This window comes from Elephantulus edwardii, unplaced genomic scaffold (genome assembly GCF_000299155.1).
Source record: "Elephantulus edwardii isolate Elephantulus edwardi_28Jun2011 unplaced genomic scaffold, EleEdw1.0 scaffold00002, whole genome shotgun sequence".
Classification (NCBI taxonomy): Eukaryota; Metazoa; Chordata; class Mammalia; order Macroscelidea; family Macroscelididae; genus Elephantulus; species Elephantulus edwardii.
This window is the reverse complement of record NW_006399752.1, coordinates 5,262,374-5,274,363: the sequence shown is the minus strand read 5'-3', so window position 1 is coordinate 5,274,363 and position 11,990 is coordinate 5,262,374. Positions and strand designations below refer to the sequence as shown.

The 11,990-nt window shown below is 35.4% G+C and overlaps 1 protein-coding gene across 1 annotated transcript in view; it reads left to right on the top strand.

The window, feature by feature from the left end:
- NKAIN2 (Na+/K+ transporting ATPase interacting 2) overlaps positions 1 to 11,990 on the top strand; it is a 1,532,464-nt gene that overhangs the window by 664,584 nt on the left and 855,890 nt on the right. Inside the window, exon 2 of the mRNA XM_006878982.1 lies at positions 4,403 to 4,540. Coding sequence (XP_006879044.1) covers positions 4,403 to 4,540 — 138 coding nt within the window. The remainder of the gene's footprint in view (positions 1 to 4,402; positions 4,541 to 11,990) is intronic.

Sequence of the window (11,990 nt, the reverse complement as noted above, 5' to 3'; positions counted from 1 at the left end):
ATATATATATATACACATTTATATTTAATATCACCTGGGAAGTGATACCATTAAATTCTAGAAACATAGTCTCCAGTTAATTAATCTGTATTTAATATCCATACACTGTCAGATAAATTAACCATTTCTCTGCTTCAGTTTTCTCATCTTTAAAATAGATATAATCTTATTGCTTAACTCATAATGTTGCTTACCTCATTAAATAAGATATTATCTACAAATTCTTACAATAAGGCTATCAATAGGAACAAACTAGCTGTCAAATAATTTCCCCTAGACCTCATACTTCTCAGAGTAAAACTGTACTCCACAGATTCTTATGACAGATTTTTTTTTTTTTTAATATTGGCAGGGCTTTTTCCTGGGGTACCTTTTCTAGGCTCAAACTTAAAAATGTTTAGTCAGTACCTAAACATGTGAACTATTTACAGTACCATTTATGTTAATAATAGAAGTGCATGAAATATGCTTGCACAGACAGAACAAACCCAGATGTATGATTGGGGAATTCTTGTAATGCTTTCGATTTTCAAGTTTAAGGTATGAAATGCATTTCATAGCTTGACAGAGTTTATCCTTTAGATCCTGTACCTATTATTTATGCTACATTAATAGAGTCAATGGGTAAAACTCTGGAACCTGATATAGAAGATCATATTATATTACAAGTACCCAGGGACAGCCACAGACACACTTTTGTCAACAGAGAAACAAACACTATCACTCACTGCATCTTTTCAGAACAGCAGCTCCGTTTCTGTGCTGAATTCAATAACAGGCTTCCTTTAAAAAGGGATAAGAAGACATAGTATTTACCATGCCAAAAAATAGCATCCCTCATGACAAATTCTAAAATGTTCCTACAACCAAGCAAAATGGCATTCCCTTATACTCCTAGTCACAATTTCTGTTATAACCCACTGCCGTGGTGACTGCCAGTACGTGGCAGTGATCCTGATAACATTTCTGCTTTCATTTCAGTTCTTGATTGGCCTTTAGCAGTCAGAGTAAGTGAGGCTGTCATTCCATCTCCCATCCTTATGAAATTGAATTTTATGAAAGAGACATAACCAGAAGTTTGAGAAGGTTGATTGACATTTTCCATATAGCTTCCTGGCTCTAGTTAAAAATACAGAGTCCTGAAGCCACTGTCTGTGCTTTCATTTGAGGAGGCAAAGAGCTGATGAGGAGGACAAGTGGTGGGGAAAACTAGAAAGTGCAGGTCACTGTGACATCGTCTTCTGTTTCCTGGGACAGTATGCACAGTTCCACCTTCAATTAATATAAAGTATCGGCTTAACACAGAGCAGCATATGATAGTAATGACCTTGTTAATTCACTGCTCTAACAAGAGTGGGAGCAGGACTGTATTTTACCTTGTTTTGAGTGCACAAAATATAAATGCAATCTAAGACATATATGTATATATTAAGGCCAAAATATAAAATGGCCTATAAACCACTTCTTTGATAAAAAATATGAGATATTTTTGTGGAAACTTTATTAGCATTTCAGAGAAAAAATTCATATATATATATATATATTCTTTATTTTTTACGCAGTTGAAAAATTTCAAATTATCCAGATGGCAGCGTTAATATGCTTAATATGATTGTAGTGTTAAAAAAATAGCAATAGTGTTTGCTCTAGAGAAAGTCATTTGTAAGAGAAAGCAATACCATATAAAACAAGAAAAAAGAACACTGCAAGCTATTTTTGTTATTTGGCTTTTGCTGAACTCTTGATGAATACAAGATCAGTACTAAATAGCTAAATGATACTGATGATGAACATAGCAAGTTTTTCTACCCAATTTCAAAAGTGCTGTATTAAAGTATAGTCAACCCACTCCTAATCATAGGTTTGCTATGAGTCATACTTGACTTGCCAGCACCTAACAACAATCCTAAAGAACCATCATTAGCTTTTTTCATAGAAAAAATCTAATTCTGCTGGAGAGACATGAAAATTGTCCTCTTGGAAGCATCTTGTTTAAATTAATCAGGATCTGGTGGGTGGACCTTTGTATGTGGAAGTTGATTGGGCCCTGACTAAGTCTCTGGTTTGGAGGCTTCTGTGTGAAGTTGTTGATGTTAATTGTGTTTGGGAAGAAAGTTGTTCTAAGTGGTATAGCATTTGTCTGTCAGTTTGCTGTACTTAGATAACTTAGAGTTGCTGTGATACTGAATACTGTGCCACTAGTGTGTCAAATAGCATAATAGTAGTTACCTATAGTGGACAGGGTTTAGTAGAGCTCTCAGTTTCAGACAGCTATGGAAGCAGGATTGCCATCCACTTCTTAGATAATAGGCCTTTGGATACCCTATGAACATTAAAGAAGTGACGATAATTATAGAACAAGGTTCAGATTTTTGTTCATAGGGTTGCTGTGAGCTCAACTCGACAGCACTTAACAACACAACAAACAACAATAGTGGTGGCAGCAGCCCACTAGTACCTAGGGAAGTACTAGCCATTATTCTTTATTTGCAATACTTCAGAAGTGCATGCACAATACCTAGTTTAAATCTATCACTATGGGCACTTAACAACATCACCCACATAGAGTTCTGCTGGCCTAGTAGATAGAAAGTTATGCTACCAAGCCAAAGGTGGGTGATTTTAATCTATGTTCCTCAGGCCTCGTTTTAATTGATTTTGGTCAAACATTCTTCTAAGTAGTATAGTAACTCGTGATTGCTGTGTTGCTAAACACTGTGACACTGATGTGTTAAATGTGATAATGGTCACCCATGGTGGACAGTGTTTGGTGGAGCTCCTAGTTAAAACAAACTTGGAAGCCAGAGAGGCATCCACTTCTGAAATAGCTTGCTTCCAGAAACTTCATGAACTTGGAGAAATGATGAGAGGTATACAAGTGCTCAGGTCTTTTTGTTGTTGTTCAGGTCTTTTGTTCATAGGGTCTCTATGAGTTGTCTACGACTTGACAGCACTTAACAACAACTGTCTTATGCAGATTAGACATTTTCTTCACATAATTAAATGATAATATTGTGCCTGTCTCACCCTTTAGCGTATAAATTTGATCTTAAAGACCTTCTGTAGGCAGACTGTCACTAGTACTGCCATTACACGGTACCAAATGTGCCTTAGGAAGCAGAGGTGTTATGCAAACAGTCGCCATGAGTTTATTTTCACTTTAAATGCCTGATGGGAAACTGTGCTGTTCAGCTAAAGAACTGGAGTGGGAATAATGATCTTTCAAGAAGTCTTCAAACTGAGTTGGAGGTATTAAATTTAAAAGCACACTACCTATTTCAAGAGTTAGTATGTCCTCCTGACAAGAAAGATCATTATAGCATAGTAATGTTAATGAGGGGTTTTTAAAAATCATCATTTTTCTTTTAAAGTCTGGCAGAAAAAAAATATCCTGTTGAATCTGTAGGTGGAACATCAGGTTTTTCACAAAGGTTTTTTTATCTGAACAGTTTATTTTCTTTCCACATGAGGGCAGGCAGGAAAGGCAAAGCTGGGTTTAATCCACACTAGACCTCTTGCATTGTTAAATGTGAGGAGAGACCAGCTCTCTAGGTATTGCTTTTCAATATAAAATAGACACTTCTGGTCTAATGACCAATTGCAGGTTTTTGTTTACTGTGGTCAAACGGCTTAGATTTTACAAATGCCGTCATTTTAAAGTCCTGAGCACAGAGGAAATAATGTAATTTGAAATAAATGAAGTAGCTTGCTTTCAAAACAGCTTTGCTTTATTTTATGTTTATTTCCAATGTCTCTGTTTCCTTTCAGGACCTTTTACTCTGTGAGGTTTCACGTTTTTCTTATCTTTCTAGGCTGTGTGGTTTAGAATGACCCTAGCCACCTAGTTTAATTCCCGTATTTTCCAAGTGAGGAATCAGATACCCAGAAAAAAAAAAATGACTTGTGTCATACACAACAGCTGCTCGGTGGCAGGCCCCTTCTAGAATCCAGTCTGTTGACTTGCTGAAGAATTCTTTTTTTTCTATCAACCCTCTTTGTTCTGTTCCCAACTTATCAAATGACATGTGAGCAGCTCCTAACAGCAGACCCTTCATGTGGACTTTCCTAACTTGCTGGTTGATGGTCTCATGTGTTCGACAGTGCATATGACAATATAATTTATCCTATGACTGCACAGATGACAGCCTGCGAGCACTGTTCAGTGCTTCCTCAAAAACCACCCCGAAACAACTTGGGCTGCCTCTTGATCCACAGCTTCCCTGCTCTTCCTTTGAAATAGAACTCTGAATGTCATTCTCACTGTTAGACAAAGACAAATGCCACCTATAGCAGCACAGTGACAATTTGCTAATTATAATGCCAAACCCATTCTTTCGCCACCACTCACAATTGTGCTGTTTCTCACATATGCTGATCTATCTATCCTGTTTTGTTATTGTAGGTTTGTGTGCTGGAGAGGCAAATATTTGACTTCCTTGGATATCAGTGGGCACCTATCCTGACAAATTTTGTACATATTATTATCGTCATTCTTGGATTATTTGGAACTATTCAGTATAGACCTCGTTACATAACAGGAGTAAGTACCCTTCCTGTCATTTTTTTAAAATATATTCTTAAAATAGAATAAAATATACAATATCAATGTCTTAGACAATGTATACATATGCCGTCTTCTTACAGTATCCTGTTTGTTTTTAATTTGAGATTGCAAGTATAGTAATAAAAAATGTCAATTTAAAAGCACTTGACAATGAAAGTAGTAAGATTATATTTTGTGTATTGTACTTTCAGTGAATTTTCTCTTGTAGTTACAAGCATAACTGTGTCATTGTCTTCATAAGTTTTAAAGTTATGTGCTAGGATCCTCTCATTAGGCTATTAGGGAATTTCCCCCCACTTTGTACATTGCCTGAGTTTATAAATGATATAATGATTAATTGTAACTTGTTGCAAATGGATGTCAAGTATTGATGTGAAAATGTTCGTATCACATCAGGGTTCATATTTGGCATCCTTAAAATCTGTAATATTTCTACATCATTGTCACTGTTTTCTGCATATTTCTCCTTTGGCCTAAGAAGATACAGGTTTGCATTTATACTCAAATGAATTTTAAACCAAATAAACAAACAAAAGAGCTTTGTCTTTGTGTTGTCACAGTGACCTGATAGAACAGAGTAGAACTGCTCTATCCGGTTTCCCATGGTGTGCACTGTACCCATGAAGTGTCTGGTTATGTTTGAACTGACAAGCATTTAGTTAGCAGCTGAGTGCTAAATGCCTCCACCACCAGGCTCCTTCAAGTTAAAGTTACTTAACATAAAAGTGAAATCCCACTGTGTTGCAGTTACTATGGTAACCATAACTTGGGATTTTTTTCCACTTTTGTATCTGCTTTAGATCTCAGCTATAGCTCTTCATTAATGTAGATTTCTTTTTAGTTTCATCATTTTTTATTTCTTCTATTTTTGACAAAGGAAAGGGCTGTAGACATTTATTAAAAGTAATAAAGCAGGTTTGTGATAAAATAGCATATATAAGACAGCACAGCTAAAGCTCAGCCTTATTCAACACAAACCAGCGGGCTCTCTCCAGTTTCATGAAGGCTTCTTCTTATGAAAGACACCCTCCAATGACCCTTTCTTTCTGTCACATGGAACCAAGATAAAACTCACTGGCATTGAGGCAGACAAGGGGCAGTGGGAACCACAGGAGCCTTAGTCACCCTGAGAAAGAATCCCATTGCCCGCCTCTCAATCTGCACACCTAGCAACAACTACACGGCACCTCTCAAAATGTGTGGCTCCATCAATCTTATAAAATGAAAAAATATTTTCTATTATGGGCCAAAGTTTTTCAATGCACATGACAGAATAGTGTTTTTTATATTTTGCACTTTTTTGTTTGTTTGTTTTTTGGAGGAGGGTTCAACCCCAAATATTTTTTTTTTCTATTTTAAATAGTTGCCTTATTGTGGAGCTTTGATGGCCTAGTGGAAAGAACCTGAGCTGAAATCCTAAAGGCACATGGTTTGAGGCCATCAGCTGCTCTGTGGGAGAAGGATGGGCAGTCTCCTCCCATGCAATTAACTGCCTCTGAAAACCCGCTGGAGGGTCAGTTTGGACTCCATGGTACACAACAAAAAGAGTTATGATTTAAGTGGAATTTTACAAAGCAACCTGTCTTTCCATTCAGCAATGTGTATGTTTCATGACATTGATTATTATCTCCATATTGAAAAACACTCCTCCTGCTTGCTCCTGTTTTTACTTTTTTCAGGTCTCCTTGTCTCCTGTCTCATCCTTCTATCTAAGCTTCATCCATAGGCAAATGCAGCCCTTTTGACATGGCATGGCTGACTGTCCTAAAGAATAGATTCTTGCCTGGTTTTATTGATGTCCCTATAAGCCTGTCGATTGTTAAGTCTCAGGGAAGTACAATTTCACAAACAGGCTTGAAGAGTGATATTTAGTTTTAGAGGTTTTACCAGTCTCTATCAAACTAGTCTGATCTTTTTTCATGATTTTGAGTTTTGCTGCATATTTTCTTCTGCTCTATGGGAACTTTTCAGAGTGATCCAGAGTGGTCACTGGACACTGTCTAGTTATTCTGATCTCAGGGGAATGAAAACTGACCTGCATGTGGTAAATTGGTCCTTTGGACTAATAGCTATTTCAGTTTCTCCACTCTTCTTTGCTCCAGATGTGACCAGACTAATAGTTGCACCTTAGATGGACTTTTGTAAGCTTTAAAATACCCATCTACTACTAAAGTAATATGTAGGATATTATCTTTGTAGATATGTGATATCAATAATCTTGATATCTTCCATGAGTATGATCTGGAGTTGCTACATTAAACAACTTATTCTCTCTAGGTATTTATTTATGGCTTAAATTTTTATCATAATTTTATGGCATTTTCTGTACTCTATAGTTGCATATCCATCTATTGCATATAATACACAGGTATAAATTTATGTAGAAATATATTTTCCTAAAATGTAATGATCGTGGGCATGAATCCAAGTCACCTGTAAGAATGGGTAGCCACATCAATCTTATATAAAGAAATATATCCTCTGTTTTGGAACAAAATTTCTCAATTTAGTCAATATAGCTATTCATATTGTTGTTATCAATATACCTATTCATATTGTTGTTATCAATATACCTATTCATATTGTTGTTATGCAACAATGCATAGGTTGTTATAATACTCACAGGTTACTGTATATTGCTACTCATATTACCTGATTATTTGGTTCTCTGAAGTCATAAAATCTTGAGCAAGATTTTAGAAGTCCTTTAGATTTTCATCCCACTTCAGTTTCTTATCTATAAAATAAAGATAATGATTATACTAACCATTAATAATTGTATCATAAACCATTATTGGAATCTTTCTTAGCCTATTTTTCTCTATCATTAGGATTCAAGACACTTATGACTTTATGAATAATGCTACTCAATGTATAATCATAAATAGTTCACTTTCTTTTTCTAATTAACTGCTTAGAGTGAAAATCTAGATGTGGATCAAAAATTTTGGACAGGTTAAAACTCGGTAATCTTGAGGCTAAAATAGAATATTCTATACATTTTTGCACAATGATTGATGCTTAGGTTTTCAATAAAGTTAAATATAGTCTTCTCTTTATTATTATCATTATTTGAACATAATATTCAAGAACATAGTTTAGCAATAGGCTGAAAGACAATTTAAAATGAAGAAAGAAGTTAAAACTGCACATAGTATTATCTAGTTATTCCAGGAAGTCACAACTTTTGAAAATTTTAAGGTATTCCTATGTATCAAATTATAATTTTATTAATTTATATAAATGATATACCCAAAATATTTCTAGATTACTCTTTTTAACAGTTAACAAGTTGCCATAGGACAACATCATTAACATAATTTAAGGAACTGTGATCTAAGGGATGATGCCTGTAATAGACAATTGGAAATACTTCTGAGGTCTTAATTATGATTCTCATATAGATATACCCTAGGGAGTTCTGGTGGCGTAGTGGTAAGAAATGGCCCTTCCAACCAATTGCTACATGATGTAAATCCACAAGCTAATCAAGGGACAGAAAGATGGGCAATCTCCACCTGTGCAATTTTCTTGTTGTTAGGTGTGCCATCAAGTGGAGTATGACTCATAGCTACTCTAGACCCTATGAACAGCAGATCTAAACCCCATCCTCTCCTATACCATCCTCATCATCTCAGACACACTTGAGCCCATTACTGCAGTCATGGTGTCAATCTATTTTGTTAAGAGTTTTTCCTCTCTTTAGCTGAGCCTCCACCATTTCAAGCATGATGTCTCTTTCCAGAGAATAACCTCTTCTAGCAATATGCCCAAAATATATGAGATAAAGCTTTGGCATCCTTGCCTTCTTGGAGCACTCTGGCTGTACTTTTTCTAAGACATATCTGTTGGTACTTTTGGCAGTCCATAGGATATCTAGTAATCATCTCCAACACCACAACCCAAAGGCATGAGTTTTTCTGGCAGCCTTATTCATTGTCCAGCTATCCAATGCAAAACAAATTATTGAAAAGACCATGGGTTTGATCAGGTGTATCTTAGTCTTCAAAATTACTCCTCAATAATATAGAGAGTTGATAGCTGACTTGTTCAGTGCAGTCAGTCTCCTGACCTCCTAACTGCTGGCACCATGGGTGTTGATTGTGGATTGAAGTAAGATGAAATAATTGACAATATCCATCTTTTCTCCATTCCCCATGATGTTGCCTATTGGCCCACTGGTGAAGATTTTTGTTCTTGAGGTTGAGATAAAATCCATGTTGAAATCTGAGTCTTTGATCTTCTGCAGTAATCACTTGCAACTTCTTGTCACTTTCTAAAAGCTAGATTGTATGATCTGCATTTCACTTTCAGAAAGCAAGGTTGTGTCATCTGCATTGACTGTTGTTGTTGAGTCTTCCTCCTCTCTAGAAGTCACATTTTTCTTCATAGAGTCCAGCTTCTTGAATTATTTTCTTAGCATACAAATTAAGTAATTATGGATAAAATATACAACCCTGTCACATACCTTGCTTTATTTCAAATCAATACAATGTTCCTTGCTCTTTTGGACAACAGCTTCTTGGTATATGTGTGATTTACCAACTCTGAAAATTCACCATAGGGTCCACTATGAGTTGGTTCTGAGTCAACAGTGCTGAACAACATGGTTTTGCCCTAGATTTGATCTCAACTTAGAGACAGCACTCTGATTCCCCCCCCCCCTTTTTCTTGCTACAGTATGTTTGGGAACTTTTTTTAATTCTTTTTCTCTATTTTCAGTTGTGAACAAAATATGAAATTATTTCATTTTTCTATTCAGAAAATTCTGGGTTTAAACTGTTGCTATTATATCCCATTTAGACAGATCCTACTTATAGCTGACTCCCTTACCCTCTAGTGAGTTTTCAGAAGTTGTTAAGTCACAAGGGAAGAGAATTGCCCATCTTTCTCCTGTGGAGCAGCTGGTGCTTTAAGCTACTTCTTTCTTTTGCATTGGCAGCACAATTCCTTACCCGTAGGCCACCAGTGCTCTTTGAGGTGGGAACCAGATCTTCTAAATTCTGCTAGGAAGCATAGTAGTTCTTTATTTAGTTCAGCTCCTTTACAAGGTAACTAAAAGGACATGTTGCTCTGTCACATCTTTGCTTGGAAATCACTTTAGCTCTTCCACACATTCATAGATATGTTTTTATTAATCTTCAAAATTATTGTAAACAGTAGGTAAGATAATTGATTGATTGCATAGTAATGATCCCAAGTTTTGTTTTCTACAACTTTCACTGTACAATCAATCTCCTTGTCCTTGCTGTTTTTCTGCATCTTATTATATTTGGTTTGTTGTTTTGTTTTTGTTTTTGTTTTTTACTATTCCTCTGGTCACCAACTGTTCTAAAGTCCAGTGCTCTATGTTTTGTTGTTGTTGTTTACTGTAGAGTGGGTATCAACTCATATCTGACCTTCCAGTGGGCTTTCAGAGGTAGTTTAATTGTACAGGAGGAGATTACCCATCTCTCTCACGTGGAGCAGCTGGTGGATTTGAACTGTGAGCCTTTGAGATTGTAGCACCACTCCTTGTTTATAGCGTGACACAACTGCTGTTTCACATGTCTGTTCCAGATATCTATTTCTATATGACAAAACACACTGTTAGTTTTAAAAAGTTAATAGTTTTGAATGAAATAACTTATTTCCTATAATTAATACTTTGAGTTAGATTATTTATATAGGTAGCTTTATTTATTCTTATAATGTAACTCAGGGCAGGATATGACCTACAAGCCATACAGGAGTTTACTGGCCCTTGGTAGATGTTGAAGTAACTTTTGTGATTTCATCATTTGGGAGTTTCATGGAGCTAATGATTTTAAAATTACCTTTCATCTTCTAGATTTCTTTCTATATAGTCTTTTTCTTCAAGAGTACGGCCATACTTCTTTCCTATATGACCAATGTTTTCCAAAAGAACATCCCCAATGTACAATCACATGTCAGTTTCTCATTTTATCATGTTTGTTAATATCCCTTGAGACAACACAATCACATATCCTAAGCTCAGAGGGAAGTGCAAAGATGACATACAATAGATACGGTTCAAATTTGTTGTTAATAGGGTTGCTTTGGGTCATATTTGACTCAACATCACCTAACCAAAAAAACAAAAACATTTAATAGAAAATAATAAGATATTTAAGACTTTAGCCTAGACAAGGCAGAAAACATGCTAATCCTGGGAAAACAAAGTACCACCTTTGAGCTCTGACTCTTGTGGGTTTCACAGACTTGTATTCATGGGATCTAGGTTGTGAAGGCAACCTAGAAGCTAAAACTAGACTGAGAAAATAGGAATTGCATCATAAAACAATGGAGTTTTATTCAATTTGTCTACAAATGCCAAGAAGATTTACAGTTAAGAGACACTTGAATGGAATTGTGGATATCACAAATTTTGAGCCCTGAAGCATCCTCAATTGAAAATAAATTCCTGATTGAGGACAGCTGTGACTTTAGGCAAGAAATCTACCCAGACTCTATATACACTGCAGACTCAAATATTAACAAAAAAAAGTATTTGTATTTAACTAAAATTTAGGTTTTGTGGTATCTGCACCTACCACTTTATATCATTCTATTATATACTAATTTAAAATAGGTGAACAAAGATAATACAGTGCCTAAAATTGTTAGCCTTTCGACATATGTTGGATATATATATATATATATATATATATATATATATATATATATACACACACACACACACACTACATATCCCATTATATATTTACTTTTCACTTAACATTGTATCAAACAATTAAAAATGTAGTGATGTAGTTTTGATAGTCAATAGATACATATGCAATAGTATGAGTAAGCAACATATTATATATTACCCTATTTCTACTTTTTACAAACAATTATCTATGATAATCTTCATAGAGTATTGTTATGTAGCATCAAGTCAAAATCAGCTCTAGTTGATCTAGCACATTTTTAGAGGCTTTATATCACAGGGGAGGAAGTTTCCCAGCTCTCTCCTGCAGAAGAGTGGTGGATTCAAACCACCTGCCTTTGGATTGGCACCACAAACTCCTCACTGCTAGGCCATAAGAGCTCTTCATAAAATCTTTACTCATTTTTATTTCTGAATGATTTCTTACAAGAAATTTTTAGGCATGGTCAAATAACATGAGCAATTTCAAGACTCTCAGTTTGTAATTGATACTCATCTATCCAACCTTATTAAACTTAATTAGCCTCCCACGAGTATACAGCAGAGTCTATTTCACCACACACTTGTTCACCTTAAGTATCATTTGCTCTTGTTTTTGTTAATTAGATAGGAGAAAATAATTGCTATTTTGTTTTGAATTGTACTTTTACTATATTGGATTTTTTTATATGTTCATTAGTAAGTTTTGAATTTTTTTTACATAGGGTTGTTTTTTGTGCTCTTTTCTCTTCCTATAGTTTTAGTGTTCATCTT